General features: G+C 49.5%; 1 protein-coding gene across 1 annotated transcript in view; it reads right to left on the bottom strand.

Moving 5' to 3' along the window:
- LOC140361339 (sodium channel protein type 2 subunit alpha-like) overlaps nucleotides 1-12,660 on the bottom strand; it is a 198,192-nt gene that overhangs the window by 33,668 nt on the left and 151,864 nt on the right. The window contains exons 12-13 of the mRNA XM_072447049.1: nucleotides 11,239-11,339; nucleotides 2,502-2,772 (exon numbers count right to left, since the gene is read on the bottom strand). Of these exons, the coding sequence (XP_072303150.1) occupies nucleotides 2,502-2,772; nucleotides 11,239-11,339 (372 nt within the window). The remainder of the gene's footprint in view (nucleotides 1-2,501; nucleotides 2,773-11,238; nucleotides 11,340-12,660) is intronic.

The following is a 12,660-nucleotide window of genomic DNA, read 5'->3' as shown; positions in this document are numbered from 1 at the left end:
CCAAACCAGGACTAAACCAGGTCTAAACCAGGTCTAAACCAGGTCTAAACCAGGTCTAAACCAGGTCTAAACCAGGTCTAAACCAGGACTAAACCAGGTCTAAACCAGGTCCAAACCAGGACTAAACCAGGTCTAAACGGGGACTAAACCAGGACTAAACCAGGTCTAAACCAGGTCTATACCAGGTCAAACCAGGTCTAAACCAGGACTAAACCAGGTCTAAACCAGGACTAAACCAGGACTAAACCAGGACTAAACCAGGTCTAAACCAGGACTAAACCAGGTCTAAACCAGGTCTAAACCAGGTCTAAACCAGGACTAAACCAGGACTAAACCAGGTGTAAACCAGGTCTAAACCAGGTCTAAACCAGGACTAAACCAGGACTAAACCAGGTCTAAACCAGGTCCAAACCAGGACTAAACCAGGTCTAAACCAGGACTAAACCAGGTCTAAACCATGACTAAACCAGGACTAAACCAGGTCTAAACCAGGTCTAGACCAGGACTAAACCAGGTCTAAACCAGGACTAAACCAGGTCTAAACCAGGTCTAAACCATGACTAAACCAGGACTAAACCAGGTCTAAACCAGGTCTAGACCAGGACTAAACCAGGTCTAAACCAGGACTAAACCAGGTCTAAACCAGGTCTAAACCAGGACTAAACCAAGTCTAAACCAGGTCTAAACGGGGACTAAACCAGGACTAAACCAGGTCTAAACCAGGACTAAACCAGGACTAAACCAGGTCTAAACCAGGTCTAAACCAGGTCTAAACCAGGACTAAACCAGGTCTAAACCAGGTCCAAACCAGGACTAAACCAGGTCTAAACCAGGTCTAAACCAGGACTAAACCAGGTCTAAACCAGGTCTAAACCAGGTCTACACCAGGACTAAACCAGGTCTAAACCAGGTCCAAACCAGGACTAAACCAGGTCTAAACCAGGTCTAAACGGGGACTAAACCAGGACTAAACCAGGTCTAAACCAGGTCTAAACCAGGACTAAACCAGGTCTAAACCAGGACTAAACCAGGACTAAACCAGGTCTAAACCAGGACTAAACCAGGTCTAAACCAGGTCTAAACCAGGTCTAAACCAGGACTAAACCAGGTCTAAACCAGGTCTAAACCAGGTCTAAACCAGGACTAAACCAGGTCTAAACCAGGTCCAAACCAGGACTAAACCAGGTCTAAACCAGGTCTAAACCAGGACTAAACCAGGACTAAACCAGGTCTAAACCAGGACTAAACCAGGTCTAAACCAGGACTAAACCAGGACTAAACCAGGTCTAAACCAGGACTAAACCAGGTCTAAACCAGGACTAAACCAGGACTAAACCAGGTCTAAACCAGGTCTAAACCAGGACTAAACCAGGACTAAACCAGGTCTAAACCAGGACTAAACCAGGTCTAAACCAGGTCTAAACCAGGTCTAAACCAGGACTAAACCAGGACTAAACCAGGTCTAAACCAGGACTAAACCAGGACTAAACCAGGACTAAACCAGGACTAAACCAGGTCTAAACCAGGTCTAAACCAGGACTAAACCAGGACTAAACCAGGTCTAAACCAGGACTAAACCAGGACTAAACCAGGTCTAAACCAGGACTAAACCAGGTCTAAACCAGGTCTAAACCAGGACTAAACCAGGACTAAACCAGGTCTAAACTAGGACTAAACCAGGTCTAAACCAGGTCTAAACCAGGACTAAACCAGGTCTAAACCAGGACTAAACCAGGACTAAACCAGGACTAAACCAGGTCTAAACCAGGTCTAAACCAGGTCTAAACCAGGACTAAACCAGGTCTAAACCAGGTCTAAACCAGGTCTAAACCAGGACTAAACCAGGTCTAAACCAGGTCTAAACCAGGACTAAACCAGGTCTAAACCAGGTCTAAACCAGGACTAAACCAGGTCTAAACCAGGTCTAAACCAGGTCTAAACCAGGACTAAACCAGGTCTAAACCAGGTCTAAACCAGGACTTAACCAGGACTAAACCAGGTCTAAACCAGGACTAAACCAGGACTAAACCAGGTCTAAACCAGGACTAAACCAGGTCTAAACCAGGTCTAAACCAGGACTAAACCAGGTCTAAACCAGGTCTAAACCAGGTCTAAACCAGGACTAAACCAGGTCTAAACCAGGTCTAAACCAGGACTTAACCAGGACTAAACCAGGACTAAACCAGGACTAAACCAGGTCTAAACCAGGTTTAAACCAGGTCTAAACCAGGTCTAAACCAGGACTAAACCAGGTCTAAACCAGGTCTAAACCAGGACTTAACCAGGACTAAACCAGGACTAAACCAGGACTAAACCAGGTCTAAACCAGGTTTAAACCAGGTCTAAACCAGGACTAAACCAGGTCTAAACCAGGTCTAAACCAGGACTTAACCAGGACTAAACCAGGACTAAACCAGGACTAAACCAGGTCTAAACCAGGTTTAAACCAGGTCTAAACCAGGACTAAACCTGGTCTAAACCCACAGTGAAACGGGACTTACCCACAATGGACAGGATGACCACCACAAAGTCGAAGATGTTCCAGCCCACGGTGAAGTAGTAGCATCTCAGCGCCAGGATCTTGAGCGTGCACTCGAAGGTGAAGAGCACGATGAAGCCCAGGTTGATGTTGTAGAGGATCCGCTCCATCTGCTGCGGCTGCTCGTCCGTCTCCACCATCATCGTGATCATGTTCAGAAGAATCAGCACCATGATCACGATGTCGAACCACTGTCTGCCCACCAGGTCAAAGCACACGGCCGACAGGGTGTTCTGTGGAAGAGGGTCTAATGAGGGTCTGACAGGGTCTAATGAGGGTCTGAGAGGGTCTGAGAGGGTCTAATGAGGGTCTGACAGGGTCTGAGAGGGTCTAATTAGGGTCTGACAGGGTCTAATGAGGGTCTGACAGGGTCTGAGAGGGTCTGACAGGGTCTAATGAGGGTCTGAGAGGGTCTAATGAGGGTCTGACAGGGTCTAATGAGGGTCTGAGAGGGTCTAATGAGGGTCTGACAGGGTCTAATGATGGTCTGACAGGGTCTGAGAGGGTCTAATGAGGGTCTGAGAGGGTCTAATGAGGGTCTGAGAGGGTCTGAGAGGGTCTAATGAGGGTCTGAGAGGGTCTAATGAAGATCTGACAGGGTCTAATGAGGGTCTGACAGGGTCTAATGAGGGTCTGAGAGGGTCTGAGAGGGTCTAATGAGGGTCTGACAGGGTCTGAGAGGGTCTAATTAGGGTCTGACAGGGTCTAATGAGGGTCTGACAGGGTCTGAGAGGGTCTGACAGGGTCTAATGAGGGTCTGAGAGGGTCTAATGAGGGTCTGACAGGGTCTAATGAGGGTCTGAGAGGGTCTAATGAGGGTCTGACAGGGTCTAATGATGGTCTGACAGGGTCTGAGAGGGTCTAATGAGGGTCTGAGAGGGTCTAATGAGGGTCTGAGAGGGTCTGAGAGGGTCTAATGAGGGTCTGAGAGGGTCTAATGAAGATCTGACAGGGTCTAATGAGGGTCTGACAGGGTCTAATGAGGGTCTGAGAGGGTCTGAGAGGGTCTAATGAGGGTCTGACAGGGTCTGACAGGGTCTAATGAGGGTCTGACAGGGTCTGAGAGGGTCTGAGAGGGTCTAATGAGGGTCTGATAGGGTCTAATGAGGGTCTGACAGGGTCTAATGAGGGTCTGAGAGGGTCTAATGAGGGTCTGACAGGGTCTAATGAGGGTCTGAGAGGGTCTAATGAGGGTCTGACAGGGTCTAATGAGGGTCTGACAGGGTCTGAGAGGGTCTAATGAGGGTCTGAGAGGGTCTAATGAGGGTCTGAGAGGGTCTAATGAAGATCTGACAGGGTCTAATGAGGGTCTGAGAGGGTCTAATGAGGGTCTGACAGGGTCTAATGAGGGTCTGAGAGGGTCTAATGAGGGTCTGAGAGGGTCTAATGAGGGTCTGACAGGGTCTAATGAGGGTCTGACAGGGTCTGAGAGGGTCTAATGAGGGTCTGAGAGGGTCTGAGAGGGTCTAATGAGGGTCTGAGAGGGTCTAATGAAGATCTGACAGGGTCTAATGAGGGTCTGACAGGGTCTAATGAGGGTCTGAGAGGGTCTAATGAGGGTCTGAAAGGGTCTGATGAGGGTCTGACAGGGTCTAATGAGGGTCTGAGAGGGTCTAATGAGGGTCTGAAAGGGTCTAATGAGGGTCTAATGAGGGTCTGAAAGGGTCTAATGAGGGTCTGAGAGGGTCCGAGAGGGTCTAATGAGGGTCTAAGAGGGTCTGAGAGGGTCTTAAGAGGGTCTGAGAGGGTCTAATGAGGGTCTGACAGGGTCTAATGAGGGTCTGACAGGGTCTAATGAGGGTCTGAGAGGGTCTAATGAGGGTCTGAGAGGGTCTAATGAGGGTCTGACAGGGTCTAATGAGGGTCTGAGAGGGTCTGAGAGGGTCTGAGAGGGTCTAATGAGGGTCTGAAAGGGTCTAATGGGGTCTGAGAGGGTCTAATGAGGGTCTGAAAGGGTCTAATGGGGTCTGAGAGGGTCCGAGACGGTCTAATGAGGATCTAAGAGGGTCTGAGAGGGTCTTAAGAGGGTTTGAGAGGGTCTGAGAGGGTCTAATGAGGGTCTGACAGGGTCTAATGAGGGTCTGACAGGGTCTAATGAGGGTCTGAGAGGGTCTGAGAGGGTCTACTGAGGGTCTGAGAGGGTCTAATGAGGGTCTGACAGGGTCTAATGAGGGTCTGACAGGGTCTAATGAGGCTATGAGAGGGTCTAATGAGGGTCTGACAGGGTCTAATGAGGGTCTGAGAGGGTCTAATGAGGGTCTGACAGGGTCTAATGAGGGTCTGAGAGGGTCTGAGAGGGTCTACTGAGGGTCTGAGAGGGTCTAATGAGGGTCTGACAGGGTCTAATGAGGGTCTGACAGGGTCTAATGAGGGTCTGAGAGGGTCAAATGAGGGTCTGACAGGGTCTAATGAGGGTCTGAGAGGGTCTGAGAGGGTCTAATGAGGGTCTGAAAGGGTCTAAGGAGGGTCTGAGAGGGTCTGAGAGGGTCTAATGAGGGTCTAAGAGGGTCTGAGAGGGTCTAAAGAGGGTCTGAGAGGGTCTAATGAGGGTCTGACAGGGTCTAATGAGGGTCTGAGAGGGTCTAATGAGGTCTGAGAGGGTATAATGAGGGTCTGAAAGGGTCTAATGAGGGTCTGAGAGGGTCTGAGAGGGTCTAATGAGGGTCTGACAGGGTCTAATGAGGGTCTGAAAGGGTCTAATGAGGGTCTGAGAGGGTCTAATGAGGGTCTGACAGGGTCTAATGAGGGTCTGACAGGGTCTAATGAGGGTCTGACAGGGTCTGAGAGGGTCTAATGAGGGTCTGAGAGGGTCTGAGAGGGTCTAATGAGGGTCTGAAAGGGTTTAATGAGGGTCTGAGAGGGTCTAATGAGGGTCTAAGAGGGTCTGAGAGGGTCTAAATAGGTTCTGAGAGGGTCTGAGAGGGTCTAATGAGGGTCTGACAGGGTCTAATTAGGGTCTGAGAGGGTCTAATGAGGGTCTGAGAGGGTCTGAGAGGGTCTAATGAGGGTCTGAGAGGGTCTAATGAGGGTCTGAGAGGGTCTGAGAGGGTCTGAGAGGGTCTAATGAGGGTCTGAGAGGATCTGATGAGGGTCTGAGAGGGCCTGAGAGGGTCTAATGAGGGTCTGAGAGAGTCTGAGAGGGTCTGAGAGGGTCTGAGAGGGTCTGAGAGGGTCTAATGAGGGTCTGAGAGAGTTTGAGAGGGTCTGAGAGGGTCTGAGAGGGTCTAATGAGGGTCTGAGTGGGTCTGAGAGGGTCTAAAGAGTGTCTGAGAGGGTCTAAAGAGGGTCTTAAAAGGGTCTAAAGAGGGTCTGAGAGGGTCTGAGAGGGTCTAATGAGGGACTGAGAGGGTCTAATGAGGGACTGAGAGGGTCTAATAAGGGTCTGAGAGGGTCTGAGAGGGTCTGAGAGGGTCTGAGAGGGTCTAATGAGGGTCTGAGAGGGTCTGAGAGGGTCTAATGAGGGTCTGAGAGAGTTTGAGAGGGTCTGAGAGGGTCTGAGAGGGTCTGAGAGGGTCTAATGAGGGTCTGAATGGGTCTGAGAGGGTCTAATGAGGGTCTGGGAGGGTCTAATGAGGGTCTTACAGGGTCTGAGAGGGTCTGAGGGGGTCTAATGAGGGTCTGAGAGGGTCTGAGAGGGTCTGAGAGGGTCTGATGAGGGACTGAAAGGGTCTGAGAGGGTCTAATGAGGGTCTAAGAGGGTCTGAGAGGGTCTAAAGAGGGTCTGAAAGGGTCTGAGAGGGTCTGAGAGGGTCTGAGAGGGTCTAATGAGGGTCTGACAGGGTCTAATGAGGGTCTGACAGGGTCTAATGAGGGTCTGAGAGGGTCTAATGAGGGTCTGACAGGGTCTAATGAGGGTCTGAGAGGTTCTAATGAGGGTCTGACAGGGTCTAATGAGGGTCTGACAGGGTCTGATAGGGTCTAATGAGGGTCTGAGAGGGTCTAATGAGGGTCTGAGAGGGTCTGAGAGGGTCTAATGAAGATCTGACAGGGTCTAATGAGGGTCTGAGAGGGTCTAATGAGGGTCTGACAGGGTCTAATGAGGGTCTGAGAGGGTCTATTGAGGGTCTGACAGGGTCTAATGAGGGTCTGACAGGGTCTGAGAGGGTCTAATGAGGGTCTGAGAGGGTCTAATGAGGGTCTGAGAGGGTCTAATGAGGGTCTGAGAGGGTCTAATGAGGGTCTGAGAGGGTCTAATGAAGATCTGACAGGGTCTAATGAGGGTCTGACAGGGTCTAATGAGGGTCTGAGAGGGTCTAATGAGGGTCTGAGAGGGTCTAATGAGGGTCTGACAGGGTCTGATGAGGGTCTGACAGGGTCTAATGAGGGTCTGAGAGGGTCTAATGAGGGTCTGAAAGGGTCTAATGACGGTCTGAGAGGGTCCGAGAGGGTCTAATGAGGGTCTGAGAGGGTCTGAGAGGGTCTAATGAGGGTCTGAGAGGGTCTAATGAGGGTCTGACAGGGTCTAATGAGGGTCTGACAGGGTCTAATGAGGGTCTGAGAGGGTCTATTGAGGGTCTGACAGGGTCTAATGAGGGTCTGACAGGGTCTGAGAGGGTCTAATGAGGGTCTGAGAGGGTCTAATGAGGGTCTGAGAGGGTCTAATGAGGGTCTGAGAGGGTCTAATGAAGATCTGACAGGGTCTAATGAGGGTCTGACAGGGTCTAATGAGGGTCTGAGAGGGTCTAATGAGGGTCTGAGAGGGTCTAATGAGGGTCTGACAGGGTCTGATGAGGGTCTGACAGGGTCTAATGAGGGTCTGAGAGGGTCTAATGAGGGTCTGAAAGGGTCTAATGAGGGTCTGAGAGGGTCCGAGAGGGTCTAATGAGGGTCTGAGAGGGTCTGAGAGGGTATAATGAGGGTCTGAGAGGGTCTAATGAGGGTCTAAAAAGGGTCTAATGAGGGTCTGACAGGGTCTGAGAGGGTCTAATGAGGGTCTTATGAGGGTCTGAGAGGGTCTAATGAGGGTCTGAAAGGGTTTAATGAGGGTCTGAGAGGGTCTGAGAGGGTCTAACGAGGGTCTGAGAGGGTCTAAAGAGGGTCTGAGAGGGTCTGAGAGGGTCTAATGAGGGTCTGACAGGGTCTAATGAGGGTCTGACAGGGTCTAATGAGGGTCTGAGAGGGTCTGAGAGGGTCTAATGAGGGTCTGAGAGGGTCTGAGAGGGTCTAATGAGGGTCTGACAGGGTCTAATGAGGGTCTGAGAGGGTCTGAGAGGGTCAAATGAGGGTCTGACAGGGTCTAATGAGGGTCTGAGAGGGTCTGAGAGGGTCTGAGAGGGTCTAATGAGGGTCTGACAGGGTCTAATGAGGGTCTGAGAGGGTCTAATGAGGTCTGAGAGGGTCTAATGTGGGTCTGAAAGGGTCTAACGAGGGTCTGAGAGGGTCTGAGAGGGTCTAATGAGGGTCTGACAGGGTCTAATGAGGGTCTGAAAGGGTCTAATGAGGGTCTGAGAGGGTCTGACAGGGTCTAATGAGGGTCTGACAGGGTCTAATGAGGGTCTGAGAGGGTCTGAGAGGGTCTAATGAGGGTCTGAAAGGGTCTAATGAGGGTCTGAGAGGGACTAATGAGGGTCTAAAAGGGTCTGAGAGGGTCTAAAGAGGGTCTGAGAGGGTCTGAGAGGGTCTAATGAGGGTCTGACAGGGTCTAATGAGGGTCTGACAGGGTCTAATGAGGGTCTGAGAGGGTCTGAGAGGGTCTAATGAGGGTCTGAAAGGGTCTAATGAGGGTCTGAGAGGGTCTAATGAGGGTCTAAGAGGGTCTGAGAGGGTCTAAAGAGGGTCTGAGAGGGTCTGAGAGGGTCTGAGAGGGTCTAATGAGGGTTTGACAGGGTCTAATGAGGGTCTGACAGGGTCTGAGAGGGTCTGAGAGGGTCTAATGAGGGTCTGAGAGGGTCTGATGAGGGTCTGAGAGGGTCTGAGAGGGCCTGAGAGGGTCTAATGAGGGTCTGAGAGAGTTTGATAGGGTCTGAGAGGGTCTGAGAGGGTCTGAGAGGGTCTAACGAGGGTCTGAGAGAGTTTGAGAGGGTCTGAGAGGGTCTGAGAGGGTCTAATGAGGGTCTGAGTGGGTCTGAGAGGGTCTAAAGAGTGTCTGAGAGGGTCTAAAGTGGGTCTTAAAAGGGTCTAAAGAGGGTCTGAGAGGGTCTAAAGAGGGTCTGAGAGGGTCTAATGAGGGTCTGATGAGGGTATGACAGGGTCTATTGAGGGTCTGAGAGGGTCTGAGAGGGTTTAATGAGGGTCTGAGAGGGTCTAATGAGGGTCTGACAGAGTCTAATGAGGGTCTGACAGGGTCTAATGAGGGTCTGAGAGGGTCTGAGAGGGTCTAATGAGGGTCTGAGAGGGTCTGAGAGGGTCTAATGAGGGTCTGACAGGGTCTAATGAGGGTCTGAGAGGGTCTGAGAGGGTCAAATGAGGGTCTGACAGGGTCTAATGAGGGTCTGAGAGGGTCTGAGAGGGTCTGAGAGGGTCTAATGAGGGTCTGACAGGGTCTAATGAGGGTCTGAGAGGGTCTAATGAGGTCTGAGAGGGTCTAATGTGGGTCTGAAAGGGTCTAATGAGGGTCTGAGAGGGTCTGAGAGGGTCTAATGAGGGTCTGACAGGGTCTAATGAGGGTCTGAAAGGGTCTAATGAGGGTCTGAGAGGGTCTGAGAGGGTCTAATGAGGGTCTGACAGGGTCTAATGAGGGTCTGAGAGGGTCTGAGAGGGTCTAATGAGGGTCTGAAAGGGTCTAATGAGGGTCTGAGAGGGACTAATGAGGGTCTAAAAGGGTCTGAGAGGGTCTAAAGAGGGTCTGAGAGGGTCTGAGAGGGTCTAATGAGGGTCTGACAGGGTCTAATGAGGGTCTGACAGGGTCTAATGAGGGTCTGAGAGGGTCTGAGAGGGTCTAATGAGGGTCTGAAAGGGTCTAATGAGGGTCTGAGAGGGTCTAATGAGGGTCTAAGAGGGTCTGAGAGGGTCTAAAGAGGGTCTGAGAGGGTCTGAGAGGGTCTAATGAGGGTTTGACAGGGTCTAATGAGGGTCTGACAGGGTCTGAGAGGGTCTGAGAGGGTCTAATGAGGGTCTGAGAGGGTCTGATGAGGGTCTGAGAGGGTCTGAGAGGGCCTGAGAGGGTCTAATGAGGGTCTGAGAGAGTTTGAGAGGGTCTGAGAGGGTCTGAGAGGGTCTGAGAGGGTCTAACGAGGGTCTGAGAGAGTTTGAGAGGGTCTGAGAGGGTCTGAGAGGGTCTAATGAGGGTCTGAGTGGGTCTGAGAGGGTCTAAAGAGTGTCTGAGAGGGTCTAAAGAGGGTCTTAAAAGGGTCTAAAGAGGGTCTGAGAGGGTCTAAAGAGGGTCTGAGAGGGTCTAATGAGGGTCTGATGAGGGTCTGACAGGGTCTATTGAGGGTCTGAGAGGGTCTGAGAGGGTTTAATGAGGGTCTGAGAGGGTCTAATGAGGGTCTAATGAGGGTCTGAGAGGGTCTAATGAGGGTCTGATGAGGGTCTGACAGGGTCTAATGAGGGTCTGAGAGGGTCTAGTGAGGGTCTGAGAGGGTCTGAGGGGGTCTAATGAGGGTCTGAGAGGGTCTAATGAGGGTCTAATGAAGGTCTAAGAGGGTCTAAAGAGGGTCTAATGAGGGTCTGAGAGAGTCTGAGAGGGTCTGAGAGGGTCTGAGAGGGTCTGAGAGGGTCTAATTAGGGTCTGAGAGGGTCTGAGAGGGTCTAATGAGGGTCTGAGAGGGTCTAGTGAGGGTCTGAGAGGGTCTGAGGGGGTATAATGACGGTCTGAGAGGGTCTAATGAGGGTCTAATGAAGGTCTAAGAGGGTCTAAAGAGGGTCTGAGAGGGTCTAATGAGGGTCTGAGAGGGTCTAAAGAGGGTCTGAGAGGGTCTAAAGAGGGTCTGAGAGGGTCTAATAAGGGTCTGAGAGGGTCTAATGAGGGTCTGAGATGGTCTAATGAGGGTCTGAGAGGGTCTAATCAGGGTCTGAGAGGGTCTGAGAGGGTCTAATGAGGGTCTGAGATAGTCTGAGAGGGTCTGAGAGGGTCTGAGAGGGTCTAATGAGGGTCTGAGAGGGTCTAATAAGGGTCTGAGAGGGTCTAATGAGGGTCTGAGATGGTCTAATGAGGGTCTGAGAGGGTCAAATGAGGGTCTGAGAGGGTCTAATGAGGGTCTGCGAGGGTCTAATGAGGGTCTGACAGGGTCTGAGAGGGTCTAATGAGGGTCTGAGAGGGTCTAATGAGGGTCTAAGAGGGTCTGAGAGGGTCTAAAGAGGGTCTGAGAGGGTCTAATGAGGGTCTAAGAGGGTCTAAGAGGGTCTAAAGAGGGTCTAAGAGGGTCTGAAGAGGGTCTGAAGAGGGTTTAATGAGTGTCTGAGAGGGTCTAAAGAGGGGTTAAGAGGGTCGAAGAGGGTCTAAGAGGGTCTAAAGAGGGTCTGAGAGGGTCTAAAGAGGGTCTAAGACTGTCGAAGAGGGTCTTAAGAGGGTCTGAGAGGGTCTAATGAGGGTCTGAGATGGTCTGAGGGGGTCTAATGAGGGTCTGAGAGGGTCTGAGAGGGTCTAATGAGGGTCTAATGAGGGTCTAAGAGGGTCTGAGAGGGTCTAAAGAGGGTCGAAGAGGGTCTAAGAGGATCTAAGAGGGTCTGAAGAGGGTCTAAGAGGATCTAAGAGGGACTGAAGAGGGTCTGAAGAGGGTCTAAAACAGGACCAGTTCTAGTTCTGATCCAGGACTTACCACTGGCCTTGGGATGGGTTTCTGAGGTTTTTTGGAACCCAGTTTCTTCATTGCGTTGTAATATTTCTTTTGCTCCTCTGTCATGAAGATATCCTGTCCTCCTAAGTGCAATCCACACACACATGACATTATTACACACACATGACATTATCACACACACATGACATTATCACACACACACATGACATTATCACACACACACATGACATTATTACACACACATGACATTATCACACACACACATGACATTATTACACACACACATGACATTATTACACACACATGACATTATCACACACACATGACATTATCACACACACACACATGACATTATCACACACACACATGACATTATCACACACACATGATATTATCACACACACACATGACATTATCACACACACACATGACATTATTACACACACATGACATTATCACACACACACATGACATTATTACACACACATGACATTATCACACACACATGACATCATCACACACACATGACATTATCACACACACACATGGCATTATTACACACACATGAAATTATCACACACACATGATATTATCACACACACATGACATTATCACACACACACATGACATTATCACACACACACATGACATTATCACACACACATGACATTATCACACACACATGACATTATCACACACACATGACATTATTACACACACACATGACATTATCACACACACACATGACATTATTACACACACACATGACATTATCACACACACACACATGACATTATCACACACACATGACATTATCACACACACATGATATTATCACACACACACATGACATTATCACACACACACATGACATTATCACACACACATGACATTATCACACACACACATGACATTATCACACACACACACATGACATTATCACACACACACACATGACATTATCACACACACATGACATTATCACACACACATGACATTATCACACACACACATGACATCATCACACACACACATGACATCATCACACACACATGACATTATCACACACACATGACATTATCACACAAACATGACATTATCACACACACACACATGACATCATCACACACACATGACATTATCACACAAACATGACATTATCACACACACATGACATTATCACACACACACACATGACATCATCACACACACATGACATTATCACACACACATGACATTATCACACACACATGACATTATCACACACACATGACATTATCACACACACATGACATTATCACACACACATGACATTATCACACACACACATGACATCATCACACATACACATGACATCATCACACACACATGACATTATCACACACACATGACATTATCACACAAACATGACATTATCACACACACACACATGACATCATCACA

The sequence above is a fragment of the Eucyclogobius newberryi genome, unplaced genomic scaffold (assembly GCF_026437365.1).
Source record: "Eucyclogobius newberryi isolate DKJ021-1_F unplaced genomic scaffold, fEucNew1.0.hap1 SCAF_150, whole genome shotgun sequence".
NCBI lineage: Eukaryota > Metazoa > Chordata > Actinopteri > Gobiiformes > Gobiidae > Eucyclogobius > Eucyclogobius newberryi.
The sequence above is the reverse complement of the archived record's forward strand: the minus strand, read 5'-3'. Positions and strand labels throughout refer to the sequence as shown.